The 26,527-nt window shown below is 49.6% G+C and overlaps 1 protein-coding gene across 1 annotated transcript in view; it reads right to left on the reverse strand.

Annotated features, from left to right (window-relative positions):
- The window catches only part of IGLON5 (IgLON family member 5), a 132,276-nt gene that overhangs the window by 18,961 nt on the left and 86,788 nt on the right, over positions 1 to 26,527 (reverse strand). The window contains exon 2 of the mRNA XM_035120981.3: positions 9,748 to 9,826. Within this exon, the coding sequence (XP_034976872.3) occupies positions 9,748 to 9,826 (79 nt within the window). The remainder of the gene's footprint in view (positions 1 to 9,747; positions 9,827 to 26,527) is intronic.

Below are 26,527 nucleotides of genomic sequence, written 5' to 3' on the forward strand. Positions count from 1 at the left end.
TGCGGATTTACAAAAATAATGAGTGTTGGGGAGAGGGGGGAGAGAGGGGAAAAAACATTAAAATATCCCAGACTTGATAAACTCAGCTGCTGAATTTAAATCCTGCGCGGGCATGTTCAAAAGCAGGCCTTGCCTTCCAAATGGGCTTGGGGTGTTCTCAGTGCAGCCACCCTCTCCGAGGCCTTGGCATCTGCCCGCCCACCCCCTTGGCATCTCACTACTATTCCTGCCACTTCATTTCTCCTCTCTCACTCTCTCTCTCTCTCTGCACCCCCCCCCCCGGCCCTGTGGCTCCCGGCCTCAAGATTTAATTATCGGAGTGCTTTTTCTCTCGCCTTCAAGGCGAGTGGGCGCTAAGTAATCCCGTTTCTTGGTCCCTGACAGCTGTCAGGCACAGATTGGACAAGTCTTCCAAAGATAACTGGGGAAAAGCTGGGTTGGGGAAGGGCTTTGTGTTTCCCCCTTGAATTTGCAGCTGACCCTGATATTTTATATAGATGCTATTCCTCCACATACCCTGCCCTACCCCTCACATTCTCCCATGGACCCAGAGCAGAGATATCTGCTAGTGGCATCTTGCTGCATAATACCTGGTGAAAGTGTCTGGGGGAAGGTCAGATTCCTGGGACAGCAAGGGCCAAATCTACAATATACCTGGTTATTTTTCCTGATTTTTTTTAAAAAAAGCTTTAAGGAAAGCGAAATATTGGTTGGTTGGTGGGTGGGTGGGTGGTGGGTAGGGGCTGCTTAACCCTTTCCCCCGGCCAGTCGTTGGGAGGTAGGACCACGTAAAAAATATACAGAATGGCAGAAAGCTATTGTAACAGAAATTGGGATCACCCAACATGTCCGATGGGCATTAGCTCCGGGACTGGCTAAAAGGAAGTGGTTCCTTCTTTTCAGAAGGTGGGATTAACGGGTGGAACTCACTGCTGCAATGTGTCAGGCTTTGGGGATCCAATCCCTCTCACGGTAGCAGCCAAGAAACAGAAAAACAATAAAAGTTCTTACCACATAATTTATTAATATTCACAGAGAGAGATGAAGGAATGCAGTCTTCCCTAAATAATGGCGTTGCTCTGAGTAAAGTCCCCCCCCCAATCTTTCCTATTCTACATCACCCCTGTGTCGGCTAATCTGAGCTTTCTGCCTCTGAGATCTTTGTTCTACAACCCTCAATGCATGCCAGGTCCTGAGCGGGAAGGTCAGGAATGCTTTCCAAAGACACTGAGTCTGTCAGTTGTCTCTCCCCTGGTGCTGCTTCTTCCTGCTGTTCATCTTCCAATATTCCCCAGCTTCTCCCCTCTGCAGCCTCTGAACTATGCCCTTCTGTAAACCACTGTTCTGAATCTATAATGTCCTCCTACTGGCGCCCCCACCATTCCTCCTAAGTCCAGTCCCCGACACAATAAGTATCGTGATGGCAGCTAGGGGAGAGAGGCTTAAAACCACAAAAAGTGCCTTGCTGGATCAGACAAAAGCTCCATCTGATCCAACATCCTAATCCCACAGTGGCAAACCAGCACCCTAATAGCAGGGCATGAGCTCAAATGCTCTCTCCAGCACACAGTACTCAGTGTTGCCTTCTGCTTCTGATGCAGCAGGGAATATATTACACAGGCTCCATGCCTAGTTGCCACTGAAGGCTGTTATCCTCTGTGAGCTTGTCTTGTTGCCTGTTTAAAACCACCTTGTTTTAAAAAGGTGGTGGTAGACGACGGGCATACCAGCAGCCACGAGTCAGGATCTTAAAACCTCCATGCAGAGCTGCAGTATATCTCAACATCCAAGGAAAGGAGGCAGCATAGAAAGCATCGTTTCCATGGCCATTGTGGGAAAGAGAGAACGCTGGACTAGGTGGATCTCTGCTCCAGCCAGCTTTTCCAAAATTCCTCCTTGGAGACAGGGTACTGGATGGTGTGTGTGTGTGTGTAACCTGCCCCTGGGAGCTAACAAAAGATGTAGGCTCTGTACTGCAGCTCGCTTAGTATTCCTGCCAAGCAAGTCATCCAGCCAGCGAGTGAGCGAGGGCTCCTTTCCACCTCCTCCCCCTTCTATTCTGCAGAGAGAGAGCAGGAGGGAGAAGTCTTGGGAAGTAGGTCAAAGCCTCTGCTGATTCAGGCTGGTGGGAACCTGGCACACTGCAGGCTGTTTGGAGTGGGGGGCTGGCGGGTGGGGGGGAGGAGGGGAGGAGGAATGGGGAGAACGGCAGAGAGACGATCTCCGCATGCTGACTCACAACTTCCAGCTGGGCATGTGCGGAGGGGGCTGGATACATAGTGGCAGAGAGGGTATATGGGGAGGGGGGCTCTCCCGCCCCATGTTGTAGACCCACGTTCCCTCAAAGAGCATCCTGGTTGCTTTGATGTCTATTGAGTGAACAAAGCAATTTAAATTTTAAAACAAGCAGGAGGAGAACAAAAGACGAACCTGGCCGGGTCAGGCCCTGGGGCCCATCTAGGCTAGCATCCTGTTCTCTCTTTTTTTAAAAAATATTTTTTTATTAAATTTTCCAAATAAACAAAAAACAACAAAAATAATAATTACATTCCATCTTATATTCGCTCATCTCAGTTCATTTCGCTCTGCCGAGTTGTGAATTCCTTTATTTCTATGGCTTTATTTCTCACTCTTATCTCGCAGTTCCTTTTTACAAACATGAATAGATTAAGTTCGTCGGATTTATTTCAGCCCCGCAAGTGTCCTAAAACCTCTACAGTTTTTCTCCATATAGTCAATGAATTTACTCCATTCCTTCTGGAACTTTGTCTCTCCCTGGTTTCGGATCCTGCAGGTCAACTTTGCCAGTTCTGCATAGTCCATCATTTTCGTCTGCCACTTCTCAGTCGTCGGTATCTCCTGTAATTTCCATTTTTGGGCTAAGAAAGTCCTCGCCGCAGTTGTAGAATACATAAGTAGTCTCTGATCTCCCTTTGTTATTTCCTCTCCTATTAGTCCCAATAATCCTGTTCTCACAGCGGCCGACTAGATACCCATGGGAAACCAGCAAGCAGGATTTGAGCACGGGAGGACTCTGACCTCCTGTGGCTTCCAGCAACTGGTATTCAGAAGCTTTGTTGCCTTCAGCTGTGAAGCCAGAGAGTAGCCATCGTGGCTGGTAGCTATTGATAGCCCTCACCTCCATTAATTTGTCCCTCCCCTCCATCATTCATCAGATGAAAATGGGGGTGCTGTCCTGGGCTTTGAAGCACACCTTCTTCTTCTTCTCTTGCTCCAGATGGCTCTGTCATGTGCCCATCTCCACCTCCAGCGCATCCACTTTCTCCTGCAGTTCCACCACCTTAGTGCTAGGTGGTGACAGGAGTTTGCCATCCTTCCACAACCTGCCTCTGCCCCTCCTCCTCCTCCTCAGAGGCCAGAGCAGGGACACAGATGCAGCGGCCAAGCAAAGCAAACCAGGGCCAAGCATCTGTAACCACCACTCGTCAGCACCCCTTGGCATCCCTCTCGGTCGTGGCAGTGGCTTTGTGGACAAGCCCCACCCTCTTCACTCCCCAACCCACCTTTCTTTATGGGAGACTGACCGACTGAGAAACAGGGAAATGGTGAAAGACTTTCTTAGGGGCATTCATGACCTGGATCTTGTTTTCATTTAAAAAACAACAACTAGGAAGTGATGCCATATTGAGTTGGGGAAATGGAGTGGCAGGCCTAGATCTAAGAAATGTGTTAGTGGGACACATGGATCTGAACTTCCAGTAACATATTGAAATACTGCACTGAAGGGAAGGTCCCTTGGGAATTCGGGGCTCGGCGTGATCAAGTGAGAAGCTGTGATGGCTTAAGGGTTTTTGTGACAGTCCCGGCATTTTGGGGGCAGTTGGAGAATATGTTTGTCTAGTCCTCTTTTAAAGCCATCTAGATTGGTGACCATCTCTCTCTCTCTCTCTCTCTCTCTCTCTCTCTCTCTCTCTCTCTCTCTCTCTCTCACACACACACACACACACACACACACACACACACAGGGGGGGGGAAGGGGACTTATCGCCACCCACTTGCTTCACATTAGTGATGGGGGAGAAATTTGATTTTCTTTGCATTGGAATGAGAAACTACCAAACTCTCACTTTTTGAACTAGCACACAAGCCAGTCATTCATACTCCTTCAGTGTGGTTCTCCATCCAACGTGCCAAAAAGAGAGAGCATGTATTGGTGAAAATATGCAGGAAAATGTATGTTAGTAAACACACACACACACACACACACACACACACACACACACACACACACACACACCATAGCTGTCAACCCTCCTTTTTTTTGCGGGAAACTCCCTTATTCCAGCACTGTTTCCCGCTGCTATCCTGGATTGTTAGATATACCATAGACTGTCCCCGGGGCAGGTGAGGCTGCTGCTGATCCCTTATTTTCAAATCCGAAAGTTGACAGCTATGACACACACACACCTGTTATATAGGGGAATGTTTCTTGCATAATGTGATTATTCATCAAAACTTCATACAAAAATGTGCACATAGGTAGAAATTTGCACTAAAACATTGACGATTTTTCACGAAGCTTCCTTTGTTAAACCAACAACTCACAAATGGCTGCAGAAATGTGACAAACTGAGCCCAACATGGGAAAAACGAGAAACCAAAATTAACAGAGACATCCATCCCTATTTCACACCAGGCATAATTTCATACACTTCTATCATGTTCCCCTTTTCTCCCTGTCAAGGTCAATTGCCTTAAGGTATATTAGCGCTCAGCTCTGATTGAGCTCAATTTTGGGGAAATAAGCATAAAGGAGGGGAGGGTTCTGCTCTCCTAGTGTGCATCGCTCTTGTGATTTTAAAATAGAGCCCTTGCTCCTCGTCTAAATGTTTTTAAAGGCATGCTCCTGACATGTCCAGTCTGGGCATTTCCAGGTTGGGGGGTGGGGCAGCTTCAGCAGAATGGCTTTTGATGGGACACCCTGGTGCTGGATCTGGTGGGAGCTGGAGTCCCAAGAATGCTTAGAGGACCACATTAGCCACTCTGGGATTGTAAGTTGTGGATGTCTTGCCTGAGCCAGCAGTCAGAGGTGAGGTGCCTGCAAGAAGGAGTGGCAATGAGAAGTGCAAGCCTATCCATACCAGTGAGATCCTATTGTGCTTGTGGGTATGAAATTGTGATACCAAACAAATGATGATTATGATGATGATGATGATGATTATAACAACAACAATTTATTATTTATACCCTGCCCATCTGGTTGGGTTTCCCCAGCCACTCTTAGCAGCTTCCAACAAAATATTAAAAATACAATAAAACATCAGACATTAAAAACTTCCCTAGACAGGGCTGCCTTCAGATGTCTTTTAAAAATCCGATAGTCATTTATTTCCTTGACATCTGATGGGAGGGCATTCCACAGGGCAGGCGCCACTACCGAGAAGGCCGTATGCCTGGTTCCCTGTAACCTCACTTCTCACAGCGAGGGAACCGCCAGATGGCCCTCGGCACTGGACCTCAGTGTTTGCGCAGAATGATGGGGGTGGAGATGCTCCTTCAGGTATACTGGACCAAGGCCATTTAGGGCTTTAAAAGTCAGCACCAGCACTTTGAATTGTGCTTGGAAACGTACTGGGAGCCAATGTAGGTCTTTCAAGACCAGTGTTATGTGGTGCCGACGGCCACTCCCAGTCACCAGTCTAGCTGCCGCATTCTGGATTAATTGTAGTTTCTGGGTCTGCCCCACATAGAGTGCATTGCAGTAGTTCAAGAGGGAGGTAACTAGAGCATGCACCACTCTGGCAAGACAGTCTGCGGGCAGGTAGGGTCTCAGCCTGCGTACCAGTTGGAGCTGGTAGACAGTTACCCTGGACACAGAACTGACCTGCGCCTCCATGGACAGCTGTGAGTCCAAAATGACTCCCAGGCTGTGCAGCTTCAGGGGGACAATTGCCCCGTTCAGGACCAGGGAGTCCTCCACACCTGCCTGCTCCCTGTCCCCCCAAAACAGTACTTCTGTCTTGTCAGGATTCAACCTTGATCTGTTAGCTGCCATCCATCCTCCAACCGCCTCCAGACACTCACACAGGACCTTCACCACCTTCACTGGTTCCGATTTGAAAGAGAGGTAGAGCTGGGTGTCATCCGCATACTGATGAACACCCAGCCCAAACCAAAATGTTCAGCCCGAAACATGAAGTGCTAAAGTACTTGGGAAAGGCTGTAGCTCACTGGTAGAGCATGTGCCTTGCAAGCAAAAGGTTTCAGATTCAATCCCTGGCATCTCCAGGTAGGGCTGGGAGAGAACCCTGCCTGATACCTTACAGAGCTGCCGCTAGTCAGTGCTGGACAATGCTGTGCTAGATGGGGCCAGTGGTCTGACACAAGATAAGGCAGCTCCCTATGTTTCGAGGGCTAATTGGTCAGATCATAATACAAAAACCACCCGGAGAGCGCAAGAAATAACGGCCACATCTGGAACTGGCACCGAGTCTGCCCCACTGAGACCCATTAGTACATGGAACACCAAAGATGAGAAAGAGCAACGAGCAAGAAACAAGCAGAGGTCCTTTGTGCTGGGAACAGGAGGTCATCATAGGGCCAGACGGAATGCTATAATGCAGCCACACGAAAGCTTGGCTTGGTGGCTGCTTCCCCCATGAAAAGACGATAATCTCTGGCAGCCAGCGGTTGCTGAGAGCAGCAGTTGTTCTCTTGTCGAAAGTCAGGTGGGCATGTGTTCCAAACAACCTGTGAGATGCACTAATGGCTGTCCCCGAGCATGTGCAGAGTGTTTTCCCTCCTCTACTACAGCTCTTGTGCTCTAGGACAGCATGAGTTCTAGTCTATCTGGCTGCAGCCCATAGCATCTCACATACGCAACTAAACATCACTCCTCCCCTAAGCATGTGCAGAGTGGACAATGCAGTTTTAAAAACCCAGGCTTGCTGTCAGTCCTTGCTCAGAGAGGGAGAAAGGAGATCTCAATGCATCTCTTTGTGATGTGGGGTGTGAGAAGCTTCTCTGGCTTCCTTTCTACGTACTAAAAGGTAAAGGGAACCCTGACTATTAGGTCCAGTCGTGGACAACTCTGGGGTTGCGGCGCTCATCTTGCGTTATTGGCCGAGAGAGTCGGCGTACAGCTTCCAGGTCATGTGGCTAGCATGAGCATGACAAAGCCGCTTCTGGTGAACCAGAGCAGCACACAGAAACGCCGTTTACCTTCCCACCGGAGCGGTACCTGTTTATCTATTTGCACTTTGACGTGCTTTCAAACTGCTAGGTTGGCAGGAGCTGGGACCGAGCAATGGGAGCTCACCCCGTCGCGGGGATTCGAACTGCCGACCTTCTGATTGGCAAGCCCTAGGCCCACCCACGTCCCTTCTACGTACTAGGTTGCTGTAAAAGCAAGGGCAGTTAAAACAATACGGTAACCCTGGCACCAAGCCCCCTCACATATTTTTGTATAACTGCACTTAATTTTGGAATGCAGAATTTCACATAATTCTGCACTACTGATATGGTTGAACGATGCAAGGTGTGCTCTCCTGCACATTTTTGGTGCTGTGCTGTCCCATGAGCGCACGCCCATCCCCCCAAAATGGGATGTTCAGATTTAAATAGGACAGTTGAGGGTATAGGTGCCAAGTTCCGGATTGAAAAATCCAGGATCAGCAGCGCCACGGCACCGGAAGTCACTTCTACACACTTCCAGACATGCGTAAAAGCGACTTCCAATGCCGCTGTGCCCATTTCCAAAATGTCCGCATTGCACTTCCAGACATGCACAGAAGTGACTTCTGGCGCTGCGGACATTTTGGAAATGGGCACAGCAGCATCAGAAGTCGCTTCTACGCATCACATGTCCAGAAGTGCGTAGAAGTGACTTCCGGTGCCGGCGCAGCACCAGAAGAACATGGCCGCCGGCAGGCGCTCCATAATCCGGGGGAAAACGGGGTATTTTGCCATTCGGGACACCTGCGGGAAATGGTAAGAAAATACAGGGGTTTCCTGGGGAAAACGGGGTACCTGGCAGCTATGGCTGAGGGGTATGATCTCGATGTGGGGATAATGGAATTCCCCCAGAATACAGGGAAGGCTCTCCTATGGGGGCCTACTGGGAAGGGTTGTTGCTCAGTGGCAGAGCATCTGTTCTGTGTGCAGGTCCCAAGTTCAGTCCCCAATGTTAGGGCTGGGAGAACTCTGGAGAGCTGCTGCCAGCCAGTTACAGACAACATTGCTTTTGGCAGTCTCTTGAACTGACCCAGTATAAGGCAGCTTCCCTATGTCCTCTTGCTTCGAAACAATGCAGAAGTATTCACACCAAGGCCTGGTGAATTTATGCCGCATTTGACAGAGTTATTAGCCATCCCGAAAGTCACCGCCAGCTGCTATTAACGCGTTATGAGAAGGTAATTGTGCGTTGTGCCGTTGGGGGGGGGAGGCAGGGCATATTTTATTTAAATACTGTCAAGATGTTGCGATGAAACTTTAATAGGCAGGGAGAGCTAAATGATTGAACTGCGGGACGAAACCTGCTCTGGGTTCAGACATTAACAGAAGGGGAAATGGGAGAACAGGGTCAGGGAAAGTTCCCGCTCTCTGCTGGCGCAAAGACTGTAGATGAAAGATGGCTGCATTGCCAAAGAGTGTGCTTCTATTTTGTTTTGCTTGGAAGGATCTACTCTTTCCTTACATGGGAGGTCTGTGATGGTTGGTGGTCCCTGGGCCCAGCAGGCCCAGCACAAGACCTGTGTACGGTGGCCCGCTAGGTGCTTACATTTGCTAATTCTCATTTCTCCTTTTACCTCAGGGCAATTTAATAAAGAAAGCCAACATGTGGGCAACAGGTGGCTGACCCCACAAATCTTGCTGGGCTCCAAATCCCCTGGGTTGGGCGGAAAGGCCACAGCTCAGTTGGGAGAGCACCTGCAGAGGGTCCCAGCTTCAATCCCTGGCATCTCCAGGTATTGCTGAGAATGTCCCCCACCTGGAAACCTGGAGAGCCAGTCAGTGTAGCAGTGAAGATGAAACCATGAGGGCAACTGGGGCACTGCCCCACCGACCTCAGTCTGCCCCAATTAGCCCTCACTTGTCTGCCTTCTTATAGTCTATGGAGTGGTGTTGCCTGTCAGCTTCTTCCTCCTTAGTTTCTGTGTTGTCTCCTCCAGCAGGGAGGAGGATGGGGTCAAAAGTGGGATTAGTTGGCTCTGCCTGCCATTCGCTCTGGCGCCACCTGCTGTTAGCCTCCTTGCCTTATGCCCTACCAGCAGCAATGGGCACTGCAGTGTAGGGAACGCGAAGCTAGGTGGGCCAATGGGTCTGACTCCCTATGTTCCCATCAGCTCCAGCTAGCGTGGCCAGTGTTCAAAAAGGATGGGAGCTCTAGTACAACAACATCTGGAAAGCCACAGGCTCCCTATTCCCAAACGCAGAGGTGTGGCGTTGAGCGGGGGCTGACATGAAAGTTCTAGTAAGTTTAGAACAGGAGGAAGCTATGAGTCCCTACACCTTGAGAAACTACAGCAGCTTTCCTCAACCTGAAGAGGTTTTGGACTATAAATCCCATTAGCATTAGCTAGCAGGACTCTACTGGCTAGGTTGGATGGCAGTGGCAGTCCAAAACCTCTGAAGACCACTAGATTGCGGAAGGCTTTTGTCTAGTCCATGGTAATAAATTAATGGGGAGGGCTCATCATATCATCCAGCAGGGACACACTCTCAGCCACCCACATATATATATATACTGTACAAACCCACACTCCTCGGTCAGAGGGAGAAACTCACCTTAGTGTTGCATTGTCCCCTTGACAAACTGTGTAATTGTCAGCTGGCTGGTTAAAATCAGCACCCCGAACCAGCAGTCCTGCACAGTGAAAGACACAGAGAGAAGTTGCTGTTAGAGTGCGGCCGAGGAATTGCCATGCAGAGTGATCCAGGGATGGCAAAACAAGCAACACCTCGTTTAGGAGTAGAGCTTTTAAAGTTGTTATAAGGCCGAAACCTCTTGTCGATGTAGAAGAAACAGGAAAGTTTTCTGAGCTTCCCCATTCTTATCATCCTGTAAGAATTCTGCCTGAAGAAGAGTTCTGTATAGCCTAGAAGTGATGCAGTCTTGCATCAACAAAGGTTGATGTTCACAAAATGATTTATGATTAGATATCACTCGGCTGTCAATATATTGAGCTGCTCTGAATTAGGAATGGTAGACTATATCAGTTTCCAATTCTCTCGGTTTCTTGTTTTTTTCAAATCTTAAATTTGGCTCTCCACATTTCCACATCAGTTTGTGGTATTGTTTTTTTTTTAAGTTCCCATGAAAATTCACCAGCATTTTAGTACACATTTCTACTAATACACAAATTTTTGTGAAGTGAAAGCAAATGTGAAAGCAATTGAATGTCTCCCCCATCCGCCCTCTGAGCTTGCCACTCTATTTTGGGGTACAATAGTAGAAAGCAACACTGCACCTTGTTTACTTTCTAGGGATATTCACATGGCAACCTCACAGTCACAACCCTGGAGTCAGCACTGACGAGGAACAGAGCATGCAGCCCTTCTGATTCTCCCAAACCATTGCCTACAGCAGACATAGGCAAACTCCAGCCCTCCAGATGTTTGGGACTCCAACTCCCATCATCCCTGACCACTGGTCCTGTTAGCTAGGGATGATGGGAGTTGTAGTCCCAAACATCTGGAGGGACGGAGTTTGCCTATGCCTGCCCTACAGTATAGCACCCACAGTTAAAGGAACTTTTCTTGGCTCTCTTTCCCCCCCTTCAGCACTGCAATGGTTGTATTGCGCACACGCTCCCTCTCTCTCTCTCTCTCTCTCTCTCTCTCTCTCTCACTCACTCACACACACACACACACACACACACACACACACACACACACACACCATGCAAGCCCCTCACCTGCAGTTTGAAGTGGGACAGGCTAGGAATAGCATTGCCACATGATCTGCTTTTTGTGTAAACTAACTGTAAATCTTCTTTCCCATTCATTTACATCTCCTTGGGGTATTAATGACTCATTAGTATTGCTGTAGTTCTCTTTGAGGTATCATTGACTGAACAGCACTTAAGTGTGTTGAAGTGCACGGTGTGATTTCTTCTTTACCTGCCAGGAGATGCAAGCATTGCATCCCTTATCCACACTGCCAATGTTGCCTCTGCTTAAAGGGACAACAACCTTGACGATTCCTTCCCCAAACACACAAACACACAAATATGAAGACAAGTGTCAGAAGAAGAAGTCCATCTGGTCTTGACTCATAAGATCCCCTTTCTCCAAACATTGTGCTTCCCTAAAACAAAAGGAACAGAGACAGAAAACAGAGCACAGCAGCACTCTGCCCACCTGCAATTCCCAGCAACTTGTCTTTGAAGGCATACTCTGCCTCTGAACATTGAGGTTCCATTTAGATAGAGTGACTGCTGGATTTCCTAGCCACCTTCACCTGGCTCTGACTTGTGGGATTCCACCTGTGCTGGAAACAGAACCCGGGCACCCTGGTTTCCAGCCTGTGAGGCAACCACTGACTGACTATATGGCACACCAACAAGGATACTGGAGTGCCAGCTCCTATCGGGGCTGTTAAGAGAACATTTGTGAAACAATCTGACTCATGGTACAAGCCTCCCTTCTCTTCTGAATTGGGGTGGAAGGTGCATGTGCATAAATAGCCTAGATTGCCTGAGGGCTCATCAACGGGGATGCCTCATCAAATGTGCCTCAGTTTTCTTTCCCTGTCAAAAATCCACCGACTCTCTCTCTCTTTCCCAGTGATCTAAGGTCAGGAGGCTTAGAGGCTGGGCTGACAATAGCTGGAGAAAGGGTCCAAGTCTGTAGATCCTGAATGTTATGATGTGCAACCTGGTCATTAACAGGTTCAGATCTGCTGCTGCAGAGTTAGGAATGCCATGAGTCAGGTGCCTGGCTTGACTCTATTTGAGGGGGCTGGAGGTGTTGTTGTTGAAGCACAATGGTCCCCAGGGATGCCCAGACTCAGATTGTTTGTCATCATGAGCTTGCGATTTGAAAGCAAGCCCAGGATTTCAAAACATGCAAAGGTTGGGCAGCAGTAGTAGAGATAAACTGCACCATTTGTCATTTCCAAGGGCTGGCTCGCCCACGGCAATTTATCACTTGATATGTTGACTGTTGCCATCAGGAGGCGGTGCTGTCATCAGGGCAAGAATTTGGGGCAGAAGTCAACAGAATGAGCAGGAGAACACACAAATGCACACTAAACAAACAGAGCAAGGCTTAGCTTCTCACATGCCGAAGTAACTGAAGTCAATACACATCCCAGTCTAAAGTAGCCTAGGAACTATGGCCCAGAGTCTAAAATTATCTCCCTGCCCTGCTGCTCAAAGGGATGAATAATTAAGGTGAAAACCCACAGAGAGACTGAAAAGAGAGGGAGTGAGCTTCCAGGCGGCCGCTATTTTGGGGTGGGGTTCAACCACATACCAGCAAATTCAGGTTGCACAGTTAGAGGCTAGTTGGGAGCTCTTGCACAGCATAACTGCTTCTCCAGAAGATCAGACATTTTTTGCAACATGGAAAGGGATGGGAAAATACATTGGGAATGCGACTGGGAATGTTGCACCCCTGCAAACAAATCAGGCCGAATGCCCATTGAATAGCTAACATTGTTTAATCTCCCTAGATAAAAAGACCAGGGTGCATGTTCAATAAGCAGGTCATCTAGAAGCATCCAGATACCGGTAGAGGGGGAGGTGTATGCCAAGGCTCAGAAAGCCACATCCTCTTATTCGGACGGCCTCGAAAGAAGGCGGGGCTAGCAAACTGGGGGAACCCAGAAAGGAGCACTCCATGCTGCAACAGTTTGTTGCGGCTCCCACTTGCCTGCTCTGCTACAAAGCTACGGACCCTTCCCTTTTGGAAGGCTTCTCTTTTCTTGACTTCCCGAGACAATGACAATTTTATACCACTCCGGTGCTGTAGCTAGAGTGGGAAGCGCTCTGCTGGCTTCAGGTTCCCTATAGAAGTTGCAGCTGCTCCCCTTCCATGGGAAACTAGAAATCAACCAGCCCTGTGACATTTTACACATCCTAAGCGTCGGGCACTGAAAACAAGGCCTGAAGCTCAGCCCTGGCCTCAGAGCATTGAGGCATTGCTCCTGTCTGAGATACCCAGTTGCTACACCCACCCTGCCCGTATTCCATCATAACTGGGGTCCAGGTTGTGATTGACAGGCATCAGCATCTGGGAGAGATCCGAGGGTCAAAGCTTAGTCAGCAGCTACGCAACAGGGGACCCGACCAGCATCATTTTTATTATGGATTTATTTATTTATGTCCTCCAAGTGATTTCCTTCCACTGCCTAGCACAGCGCAGGTCACTCAATGGTATCACCAGCATTTGGGGGCATCTGCTGCAAAGATTGGAGCCAGGGAAAGAGGTGGAGGGGTCTGGACAGAGTCAGACCCCTATCCTCTGCCCTATGCATGAGATTTCACCTTTTTTGTCCTATTTATGGTTAATGGCACTTCTTCACTAGAGCTACTAAAAAGTGTGTGTGTGTGAGAGAGAGGGGGGGGGAAGGGATTTTCAAGCAAATTGTCCTTGCCCTATATTGGCCTGCAAAAAAATTGCCATCAGTCATGGGCTACCTGTTACATACTGTCATAGCTATCTTTTTGTCCACAGGCTTCAAATATCAAGGACTAACAGCTGTTCAGGAAATACCAGCAAAAACACTCGCTGTTGTGATGGACCGGTGTAGTAAAGAGAGAATCTGCATATACCAAGGACTCAGGCTGGCTATGCATGCTCCCAACATGCAGTGCATTTTTGAGAGCTCGGCACACAGGAGTTGCATAAACCCCCACATGGTGGGAACCCTGTAAGTGTAGGTCAGACAACTCAGATTTGGGGTGGAGGGTAGGGTTTGCCTTTGGGTGCAATAGCACCCCCAAGTTCTGTGCTTTATTTTTCCTCAGGGAAATGGAGGGGGGGGGCTCCATTTAGGCACAGTGTCATTCATGGAACACACACACACACACAGAGAGATATAGATATCTATATAGATATCTATATAGATATATTTCCAGTTTCTTAATCCAGATTAGGAGGGTGTGATCTAATTTTGCTTGTGTGTTTGTGTGCCTGTGGAACTCAGACCAGGTAAGGCAGCCTGCCTGACCTTGCCGATTCTTAAATCTGTCCACAGATCAGCAATGTATTGTGTGTATCTCTCTTTCTCTCTGTGTGTGTGTGAGAGAGAGAGAGCAGACGCTTGCCTGGGCCCCTCCGGTGAAGTAGTTGATTAAGATTCTGTCTGGTTGACGAATGGAGCTGGACACGAGTCGGAGAGGCAGACGGTTGCTTTGCATGCAGAACCAGGGAGAAGGTGACGAGGGAAGAAAGAGACATGGACAGAGATCAATCACAGCCCGCACAAACCCCGCTAGCTCTCCTCAGCAATGCCTCGCAAGCCTCCGGCTGTCCTTTCTCTGTTTCCTCCCCGCCACAACCAAGCCCCTCTCCATTCCTACACAGCTTGTGCCAGCTTGTGCCCCACCAATCCTATCAATGTTCCTCAGAGGGCGGAGGCTGTGTGCTCCAGGTTTCCCTTTGGCCCAGCTCCCCATCTCTCTCCATCCCAGATAGCCCTCCTCTATGACAGATTGCAGTGGGCAGGTATCTAATTGGCGGCTCTCTCTTGGATGTGACATCGTGTTTACTTCATGTTCTCGCTCTGGCTACGAGTGGCGACTGTCAATATCCAGCAACTGGCACCGTGGCACTCAGACAGCTTGAGGGTCACAGCAGATGCTGCTAAGCCAGCAGTCCCTCCTGGACCAGGGCGTTTGCTTAATGCAAGCGCTTAGCACCATTGTCAGGGCCTGGAAGCGCCTAGGACACATCATGCCTCACCAGAAATCTGTGCGCAGGCACACACACTCATTGACCCCGTTACCTGGTGCCAACAGGCTGTCTGGAGAAAGGGCTAGCCCCTGAGCATGAGCAGAGTTCTTTTCTTTTAACATCAAAGACAAATGGAGGGGCAGTCAACGTGGGACCTTGCAGATGTTGTGGAGTGCAGCTCTCATTCTCCCCATACTGGGGATCATAAGAGTTGGCATCCAAGAACACCTATGGGGGTCGCCACATTGCCTTACCTTGGGCTTATTCACAGAGGCATGTTCATCCCTCAGCATCGCATCACCCATCTACAGGGGAAATGAAGCATGGTCAAAAGAAGTTCTTTATTTTGCCTGGCCTAATCCTATTCATTTCATCAGGCTATGTGAAATATACTCGGAGTCAAGAGTGAATTTCATGCTCTTTATTCAGCTCATAGTCATCAAGGAGGAGAAGAGAAGACGAATGGCTCTTTTCCCAAAACCATCTGCTTATATACATTATTTACACAATGGGCCTTGCGTGATTGGCTACTTCAGGGCTACACCTGTGGGCCAATTATATTGTGGATTGACTTTTGCCTGCAGCCTGATTGGCTGCTCCTACAGGCCAATCAGGTAGCAGATTCACTTATGCCAGCCGCCTGATTGGCTGCTCCAGCAGGCCAATCAGGTTGCGGATTCACTTCCACCTGGAGTTGGATTGGGTAGCTCCCGCTGATTCTGAATCCTATTGTTCTAGGATTCAGCTCAGTACATAACACCCCTCCCCTCTAAGTTCCAGTCCTGCCCGGGAAGTTGCATTCGTAGTCCCCAAGGTCTGCTGGCCGCCTCCGTGTGCGTTGTGGCCTGGGGTGTTCCTTGGTCAGGGGTTCTGGTTCTGGCTCATGTTCCGAGGCTGCTGGCTGTGCCGGGGCTGTCTGGTCTGGCGCCACTGAACCACTAGGTTGTAGCTCTGGTTCCGGTGTCCTTCCAGCCTCGGGGCGCCCCTCTGTGCCTACTGCTTCTGCTTCCTCTGCCCACCCCTCTCGCTCTACAGGCCTCACTGCCCTGCTGTCCCCTTGGGACCCCTCTGTCCCGCTCTCCTCCCGGGTTCCTCCTGGGAATCGTCGCCGTATCTGGTCGCAGTGGCGGCGCCAACATTGCCCCCCTTCCGTTAGTACCTCGTACGACACGGGACCGGTCACCTTGGTGACTGTGGCGGGTACCCATGCTGGGCCTGCCCCAAAATTCTTTGCATACACTGGGTCCTGGGCCACAAATGTCCGGGGGTTCCTGCCTTTCCCCACCACTACCTCATCCTGAGCTCTGTCGGGGTGAAGTCGGTCCAGTCTAGTTGCAAGGCGCCGGCCCATTAGTAATTCAGCTGGGCTCCGGCCCGTCGTTGTGCTTGGGGTGCTGTGCTGTGCTAGAAGAAATGCGGCAAGGCGGTATTCCCAGTCCCCTTATGTCATGCGGCGGAGGCTGTCCTTGGTGGTCCGCACCATGCGCTCCGCTTGGCCATTGGTGGCAGGGTGGAATGGTGCTGAGCGGATGTGGCGGATGGCGTTCTGCGCTGTGAAGGTCTGGAACTCCTCTGACGTGAATGCGGTTCCATTGTCCGAGACGAGGGTGTCAGGGAGCCCGTGGGTCGCAAACAGCTTACGTAGTACCCGGATGGCTGCCGCCGTAGAAGTGGATGGTACCAGTGCGACCTCCAGCCATTTGGTGTAGGAATCCACCACTATGAAGAATGTTTTTCCCTGGAAGGGGCCAGCGAAGTCCACGTGCAAGCGTGACCATGGATGTTGGGCGGACTCCCAGGGCTGGACTGGGGCCCTTGGGGGATCCGGGCGGGATTCTTGGCAGGTCTGGCAGTGTTGGACCCAGGCCTCTATCTCTCTGTCAATCCCCGGCCACCACACATAACTCCTGGCAAGGGCCTTCATCCTCACTACCCCTGGGTGTGTCTCGTGTAGGGCTGTGAGGACCCTTTTGCGGAGGGGCTGGGGAACAACAACCCTGCTTCCCCATAACAGGCACCCCTTGTGGGCCGACAGTTCATGTTTGCGGTTTGTGTAGCCAGCGAATTCTGGCCCGGGGCTGCTGCTGGGCCATCCTCGCCACACCCAGTCCAGTACCCGGGAGATGACCCTATCTTTTGTGGAATGGTGCGCAACTTCTTGTGCCTGAATGGGTCGGTCGGGAAGCAGCTCCAGGGTCATAACCTCTTGCGCAGGCGCTGGGTCGGGGCCTGTTTCTGGTAGTGGTAGCCTGCTGAGGGCGTCTGCGTGGCCCATCGCCTTCCCAGGGCGGTGGATTAGTGCATACTGGTAGCCGGCAAGGAAAATTGACCACCTGAGGACACGTGGAGACAACACTTGGGGGGTCTGCTTCTCAGGGGCAAACAGGCCAAGCAACGGCTTGTGGTCAGTCACTATGGTAAAGGGCCGCCCGTACGAGAAATCATGGAATTTTTTTACGCCCTTCACGATTGCCAGACCCTCCTTGTCAATCTGTGAGTAGTTTCGTTCGGCTGCAGCAAGCGTCTGGGAGAAGTATGCCACCGGCATCTCTCTTCCATCCGGGAGTTGGTGTCCCAGGACAGCGCCGATGCCATAGGGAGAGGCGTCGCATGCCAGCACCACTGGCAGCCTCTCGTCGAAGTGTGCTAAGACCGAGTTCGAGACGAGCAAGTCCTTGACTGCCTGGAATGCGGCCCTTTGTCGCTGGCCCCACACCCAAGGGGCCCTTTTATCTAGGAGTCTGTGTAGGGGCTCCGCTACCGCTGCCTTATGGGGAAGGAAGGCATGGTAAAAGTTCAATAGTCCCAAGAATGACTGAAGTTCGGGCTTGCTCTTGGGCGCTGGGGCCTCACAAATGGCCCGTACCTTGTCACCGGTTGGATGGACCCCTTCTGCGTCCACCTTAAATCCCAGAAAGTCCACCTGCGGCACTCCCAGTAAACACTTTTCCCGCTTCACCTTGAGGCCCGCCGTCTGGAAATGGTGCAGGACGGAGCGGAGGCGGTCCTCAAATTCCTCTGGTGTGGGCCCGGCGATCAGTACATCATCGAAGAAGGGGGTGACACCAGGAATCCCTTTAAGGAGAGAGTCCATTAGATTCTGGAATATGCCTGGTGCCACGCTAACGCCAAATTGCAGCCGCTTTACTCTGAATGCCCCTCTGTGCGTCACAATCGTCTGAGCCTCTGCTGTGGCTTCGTCCACAGGCAACTGTTGATACGCTTGGGCCAAGTCCAGTTTGCCAAAGATTTTTGACCCAGCCAGGGTGGCGAGGACATGGCTGACCACTGGCACTGGGTATGCATGGGCCGTGAGAGCCTTGTTTATGGTGCATTTGTAGTCTGCACAGATGCGGACCGAACCGTTAGGCTTGACGGGTGTGACAATTGGAGTTTCCCAGGGGGCGTTGGGCACCGGCTCCAGCACTCCTTGCTCCACGAGCCGGTCCAATTCCTCGTCTATGCGGGGTTTCAGGGCGAACGGGACCCGGCGGGCCTTGTGCCTGATGGGTCGTACAGCGGGGTCTAGCTGTAGGGCAATGGGGGGTCCTGTATATCGTCCCAATGCCCCATCGAAAACCCCTGGAAACTCTTTGCATATGGCGTCCACGTCCACTTGTAAGCTAGTGCGGTTCACCCCGGTAACGGCTAGCCCCAGAGGTCCAAACCATGCCAGTCCCAGTAAGCTAACGTAGGGGCCCTTAACTACCAGCAAGTCCAATTGTTGCTTTCGCCCTCGATATTGCACCCTGAAGGTCCCCACCCCCATTGTAGGGACCTTACATTTCTGGAAGTCCCGGAGGGTGAATGGGGCCGGCCTTAGTTTGGGACCCCCATTAGGGCACAGTTCCCTTAATGTTCGGGCCGAGATTATGGATAGAGTTGAACCCGTGTCCAGCTCCATGCGGCATGGGGCTCCCTCTATCTGTACCTCTATATAAATTTTCTCTGTGCTGGGATGGGGCAACTGGAATACCTGGTAGTCCGTGATCTCCGCCGAGTTGCCTTGGTGCATGGTGCCGTGTGACCTGGGGCTCCTGGGTCGGTCATCTGATGCTTGTCGACTGGTGAGTCGAGCCCGACACACCCGGGCGATGTGTCCCAATTTTCTGCACTGCCTGCACTCTGCGTTGCGGAAACGACAGGTCCTCCTCTCGTGGTTCTCCCCGCAGCTTGCACAGTTCCCTCCTTCTCGTCGAGGCTGCTGTGGTGTGTGTGCTGCTTGAGTGCGCCGCTGTACTCGGTGTACTTCCTCCCTGTCAGATTCGGATTCGTCGGTGAGGTCTTCGTGGTAGACCCTCGGTTGGGATGGCGGGGCCGGTCGTGCCTCTTGCGTTGACCTCTCGGCGGCTTCGGTTGCCAGGGCTTCCTCCAGAGCAATCTGGAACGTGAGGTCTTTTTTGGCGTAGAGGCGTCGTTGCAACATCTCGTCCCTCAGGCCACCGACGAGGCGGTCACGAAGCATGTTCTCCAATTCTGAGAAGTTGCATAACCGGGCGGCTTGGCGGAGGGAGGTCACAAACCCAGTTATGGTTTCCCCCGGGGCTTGCCGTTTTGCGTAGAAGGCATTTCGGCAAGCTACCACCGAGGGCTGTGGTGAGAAGTGCTCCTTCAGCCGTTCCATTATTGTTTTGTAAGAGACGGTAGCGACATCTCTAGGTGCAAGGAGAGCCCGGGCGATTTCAAACGTCTCCTCTCCACAGACGCTGAAGAATGTCGCCCTCTTCATGGCATCGTTGGTGACTTCTTTCGCTTGCAGGAGGAAGTTGAAACGGGCGGCGTACCCTTCCCAGTCTCCTGATGCTGGTTTGAATGGCGAGAAGCTGCTGTCGGTTGCCATTCTGGGTTCCTTGAGTCCTGGAGCTGAAGCCTAGATGCACGGTGCGATGCAGCGGTGCAGCAGGTGGCGGTGCTGCGGTGCAGTGCGTGGTGGCGGTCAGCTCAGCAGGATCCCATCCTCGTCGCCAGTGAAATATACTCGGAGTCAAGAGTGAATTTCATGCTCTTTATTCAGCTCATAGTCATCAAGGAGGAGAAGAGAAGACGAATGGCTCTTTTCCCAAAACCATCTGCTTATATACATTATTTACACAATGGGCCTTGCGTGATTGGCTACTTCAGGGCTACACCTGTGGGCCAATTATATTGTGGATTGACTTTTGCCTGCAGCCTGATTGGCTGCTCCTACAGGCCAATCAGGTAGCAGATTCACTTATGCCAGCCGCCTGATTGGCTGCTCCAGCAGGCCAATCAGGTTGCGGATTCACTTCCACCTGGAGTTGGATTGGGTAGCTCCCGCTGATTCTGAATCCTATTGTTCTAGGATTCAGCTCAGTACATAACACTATGGCAAATTCTGACATGAGAGAGGGGGAGGAGAAAACTCTCTGGGTTGTGCATCCAGAGTGTGCATGCACACGGAAGCTTATAACAATGACAAACTTAGTTGATCTCTAAGGTGCTACTGGAAGGAATTTGTTTATTTTGTTTCAACTACAGTAAATCTAGTTACAGTAAATCTAGTTACAGATTTTAGTTACAGATTTAGTTACTAGATTTAGTTACTGTAACTACCTGTAACTAGATTTCTGGATTGTCTCCATACAGTGCCAGATTTACGTATAAACTAAACAAGCTATAGCTTAGGGACCCACTCTCCTGGGCCCCCAATTTTTTTAAAAGGAAGAAAGAAATTGGATGTAAATTTCCAAAAAATAAAAAATAAAACCTACATTCAGCAACAGGGTGTGTGTGTGTGTTGTGTAGGCTCTTATGATTTCAGCAAGGCCTTTGACAAGGTGCCCCATGATATTCTTGCAAAGAAGCTGGTAAAATGCGGGCTAGACAATGCTACCATTCAGTGGATTTGTAACTGGCTGACTGACCGAACCCAAAGGGTGCTTATCAATGGCTCTTCCTCATCCTGGAGAGTAGTGACTAGTGGGGTGCCACAGGGTTCTGTCTTGGGCCCAGTCTTATTCAACATCTTTATCAATGACTTGGATGATGGGCTTGAGGGCATCCTGAGCAAGTTTGCAGATGACACCAAATTGGGAGGGGTGGCTAATACCCCAGAGGACAGGATCACACTTCAAAATGACCTTAACAGATTAGACAACTGAGCCAAAACAAACAAGATGAATTTTAACAAGGAGAAAGTACTACACTTGGGCAAAAAAATTGAAATGCACAAATACAGGATGGGAGACACCTGGCTTGAGAGCAGTACATGTGAAAAGGATCTAGGAGTCTTGGTAGACCACAAACTTGACATGAGTCAACAGTGTGATGCAGCAGCTAAAAAAGCCAATGCAATTCTGGGCTGCATCAATAGGAGTATAGCATCTAGATCAAGGGAAGTAATAGTACCACTGTATTCTGCTCTGGTCAGACCTCACCTGGAGTACTGTGTCCAGTTCTGGGCACCACAGCCTTATGAGGAACGGCTTAGGGAGCTGGGTATGTTTAGCCTGGAGAAGAGAAGGTTAAGGGGTGATATGATAGCCATGTTCAAATATATGAAAGGATGTCATATGGAGGAGGGAGAAAGGTTGTTTTCTGCTGCTCCAGAGAAGCGGACACGGAGCAATGGATTCAAACTACAAGAAAGAAGATTCCACCTGATCATTAGGAAGAACTTCCTGACAGTAAGAGCTGTTCGGCAGTGGAATTTGCTACCAAGGAGTGTGGTGGAGTCTCCTTCTTTGGCGGTCTTTAAGCAGAGGCTTGACAGCCATATGTCAAGAATGCTTTGATGGTGTTTCCTGCTTGGCAGGGGGTTGGACTGGATGGCCCTTGTGGTCTCTTTCAACTCTATGATTCTATGATGTAAGTAATGGGCCCTGCCTGCTAGCCTAAAATATCACTGGTTTGCTCATTTCTATATATAGGGTGCCTACATTCTGCATGTACAAATGAGTTTAGATACATATTAGGTCCATAAATTACCATACAAAGGTAAAGGTAAAGGACCCCTGACAGTTAAGTCCAGTTACAAATGACTTGGGGGTTGTGGCGCTCATCTCGCTTTACTGGCTGAGGGAGCTGATGTTTGTCCGCAGACAGTTTTTTCCGGGTCATGTGACCAGCATGACTAAGCCGCTTCTGGTGAAACCAGAGCAGCACACGCAAATGCCGTTTCTCTTCCCATCGGAGCGGTACCTATTTATCTACTTGCACTTTGATGTCCTTTCGAATTGCTAGGTTGGCAGGACCTGGGGCCGAGCAACGGGAGCTCACCCCGTCGCAGGGATTCGAACCACCGACCTTCCGATCGGCATGCCCTAGGCTCAGTGGTTTAGACCACAGCGCCACCTGCTTCCCTAAATTACCATATAGCATATATTCAACACAAAAAACAGCAACAGTTTGTTGTTGGCAAAGGACAGCTGGGCATATAAAGAGCTCCACTATCTTCAGTAGCTTAGGGCCTCATCAAACCTAAATCCAGCCCTGTCTCCATGCCATTCGTGTTTTTTATAAAACTTGGTAGCTCAGGAAGAAAAGGTGGCATTGTGAACTCCACCAGGTTGTAACTCAGAGGCAGAGCCGTGGCTGTTGGCTACAACAGGATGCATCTTTCAAGCCTGGTTCAGCACTGGGAGAGCTGGGGGCACATCTGCTCCTGCAGGCACCCATTGGTGACCCCTCCTGTAGACAATATTGAGCTATGTGGACCAAGGGTCTGCTGTAACTCAGTATATGGTAGCATCCTATGTTTTGTGGTGTCGCACCCCCACTCAATAAAGATTGGACTGCCCCAATATAAAGACAAAAAGCAGCATTGCAAGATCACATCAGAGGTTCATTGTTCTAATACTCCTGATTCCCATTTTTAATAATAAAAAAGCACCCCCAGATGCCACCAAGTGTAGGGAGGCCCTGTATAAAGTAATAATAACGATCAATTACTCTGACTGGAGCTCTACGGGAGTGTCTGGTATGGAGGTTAAAATAGATGATGTGCAATAAAACAACAACAACAACTCTTGTGCTTATACTTTCCTTCCTTGGAGGTTTTTTAAAGCAGAGGTTGGATGGCCATCTGCCATGGATGCTTTCGCTGAGATTCCTGCATTGCAGGGGGTTGGACTAGATGACTCTCAGGGCCCCTTCCAACTCTCCAATTCTATGATTCTAAGCATTAGGTTTAAATACTCTTCCAACTACTTGCTGCCTCTCTTTCATATTTTATCCCACCTTAGCAGGGTTGTTGTTTTTCGGAGCAGGTGTAGAATAGGATTTAAAAGCCAAGTAGTTAATTATATGCCTCTGGATTTTATTTCCTATTTATTATTATTACATCCCTCCTTCCCTCCAAGGAGCTCAATGTGGCATCTCTGACTCCTCATTCTATCTTCACAACAACCCTGTAAAGTAGGACAACCTGAGGGACCATGACTGGTCCAAGGCCACTCAGTGGGCTTCATGGCCAAGTGGAGATTCAAAACCTTGTCTCCCAGGTCCTTGTACAAGAACTATTAATTGCTACACTGCACTGACTCTCTGATATCTGATTTCCATTGGTGGGAAAAACATGCAAGCTATCCTCTTAAACAGAACACACACTCTCTCTCCATCAGACAATACTGAAAAGTCACTCGTTCCCTGGTATATAGAGGGTGACGTTACATATTAAAGCGGAGCAGAAGGTTAATATGGATGAAAAAAAATCCTCGGGGAATGATATTCTGTTCCTTGCCCTCACCCAAGAAGCAGGCATCACAGTTAATTTTGCTTCCCTTCATCTTCGTGTTGCAAATGCCCCATTTTCAGGTGCGAAGTTCCGGTATCTTTCATAGTAATGGGATATAGACAGCTGTTGCCGTGTTGGTCCCAGAGATTAAGGAGCGACAAAATGAGTTAAGCAGTGTTTTTATTGCAATATGAGGTGGTGCCTAAGGACTCCCCTGTCTGCACTGACTGACTTTCGAGCACGATTCAAGGAGCTGGTTTGGATGAGGGATGGTGCCAGCCTGGTCCCTGAAGGGCTAGATTTGGAAAGTGGCGGGGCAGGGAAAGGCGGCAGTGTTATTGGGGCCATTTCCGAGCCGGAGGGGTCAAATGCTTGTATTCCAAAACAGGGCACAGGGTTAATTTAGCTGCCATGGGCTGAAAGAAAGACAGAATAAGCAAAACACAGACACCACGCCCAGCATGGAGACGTATGTGACCACGTTGCCATGTCAAATACACTGTATGAGGTCTAACTGGCAGTGACTACGACTTCCCTGCTCATGGTCTGTTTATTGTTATTTGCAAGTGGAGCTTGCAACAAGTCTTGCAGTGCGGATTGCTCCTATTCAAGAGTCCAGCTGGCCAGCAATGGTCCATTGCATTCTGCCTACTGCTTTTTTAAAAAATAAAAAAATATTATTATTATTTATTGAATTTATATACCGCCTTATACCCGGGGGTCTCAGGGCAGTTCACAGAATAAAATCAAGATATAAAACCACAAAATACAAAATAAAAATTAAAAACAACAACTCAATACCCCCCCCCCGACATTTTCAAAGGGCATAGGATGTAAATCAGATCAACCAAAGGCCTGGTTAAAAAGGAACTTTTTGCCTGGCGCCTAAAGGTGTATAATGAAGGTGCCAGGTGAACTTCCCTGGGGAGAACATTCCACAGAAGGGGAGAGCCACTGCAGAGAAGGCCTGTTCTTTTGTTGCCACTCTCCGGACCTCTCGAGGAGGAGGCACACGGAGAAGGGCCTCGGAAGATGATCTCAGGGTCCGGGTAGGTTCATATGGAAAGAGGCGGTCCTTGAGGTATTGCGGTCCTGAGCCATTTAAGGCTTTTTAGGTCAAAACCAGCACTCTGAATTGGGCCCTGAAACTAATTGGTAGCTAATCTCCTTCCACCCACAACAGTCAACATTCTGACCAGACTGGTTTGGGGATTTTCCACAGTAGCATCAAACTCTTTGGGCAGTGGAAAGACAGAAGGGTTGGAGCTCTGGGGCAGAGATAGCATGGTGGAGTTGCTGAGGAGGTGGTAGATTCAGCCTCCAAGGAGTGCATTTCAGCTGTTGCTGCTACTGTGGCAGTTGGAGAGGCAAGCCTTGGAGGCTGCATCGACTGCCCCTGTAGATGCAGCCACCTGAGGCGGCCATCCCACCTTGCCTCATGGGAGGACCGGCCCTTGTTGCCTTTTTATCTAATGGCAGTCCTCCTCCATTTGAAACAAAGCATGAAGTATTGTACCACAATGCCCATCGAAATCGGGGGGTGGGGGTGGGCATGACTAACTTAGGTCCGTTAATTGTTACAGGTTATTCTGACTCAGTTTGCACAAGTCAGAATTGGCATTCATTTGAAACCGAGAGTGTGCACCTCTGCCTTGGCAAGCGCCACATCTAAAAGGGAGGACATAATGTGTAATGGGATGTTAAAATCTGTCATGCTGTATTTGGGATCCAGGGGTCTCCAGACAAAGTGCATTTGCTCAGTATGGAGGTTGACAGGGGTGAGATAAGGAGAGGGCCCTGCCAAGGACTGGCGGAAAAGAGCCTGGCACTGTGAGGAACGAGTCCCTGTTTCCCCAGGTATGACCTTCCTGACTCTATCAGGTAGAAATGATTATATTGACAGGCAGCCATGTGTGCCAATGGGACATGGAAGAAATTAACCAAGGAGAGGGGGAATGCAAGGTTGGGGCTCTCCATATGGATGAGCAGAGGCTGGTTACTGAGCTGGAAAAACAATGCTTGGGAATGTGGTGGTGTCTAAGCTGGGGATGCATTGACAAGATACATCCAGATACTAAAAGTAGATTTAGGAAGTTCTGACGCAGGTCACATCTAGAGAAGAATACCTTCAGGAATGCAGCCAGGAGTGGAAATTCCTGCAACATGAGGAAATCATGCAAGTGAATACAAGTGCTATTTGCTACCACTATTTTTTTTAGTCTGCAAATATTGTGTAATTAATTGCTTCTTTTCAATATTTCAAAGCCCATTTTTCCCCTCAGAGAATTCTGGGTGATGTAGACACACACACACACACAGACAGACAGACAGACAGACAGAGAGAGAGAGAATTCCCAACAACTCATAGCAAACTCATAGCAAACTATAGTGCTCAGAATTTCTTGAGGCAGGGTATGGTGCTCTCAATGTATTTCAGTGGTTTAATGCAGTGGTTTCCAATTAGCAAAGTACTGCAGACCCCCTGTTTTTCAAAAGCCAAGCCATGGGACCCTTACTTTTGGAAAATTTTGATGTATCTATGGTAGTTCTTGTTATGTGAATGGTGCCACCGCCTCCCTGGGTGGGTTACGCGGAGCCCCTGTGGTCTGTGGGCCACCAGCTGGGAACCACTAGTGTTGTGTGTACATTTCCTCAGTCTAGAATGCACATGAGCATCGTGAGTGGAAGAAGTTCATATACTGAACCAGGCAATTGCAGACTGCGGCACCATCACTAGTACTCACCAGTCACCACAGAATCTCACCTGCAGCCTATAGCCTTTAAGAGAAGCCAGGGAGTTCTTTTGAAGCAGAAGGGGAAGAAACTCTGTCCTGAACATGTTTATCTGACAGAGCACATCTGCCTTGGTCAAACCAGTGGCGTGCACTTGGCTCTTCACCCTAGGTTATGGGCAGTGGGGGTGTTAGCTATGGAAAAACTCTCGTGTTATATTTATGCATAATGGGTTAA

This window comes from Zootoca vivipara, chromosome 6 (genome assembly GCF_965207765.1).
Source record: "Zootoca vivipara chromosome 6, rZooViv2.hap1.1, whole genome shotgun sequence".
Lineage (NCBI taxonomy): Eukaryota > Metazoa > Chordata > Lepidosauria > Squamata > Lacertidae > Zootoca > Zootoca vivipara.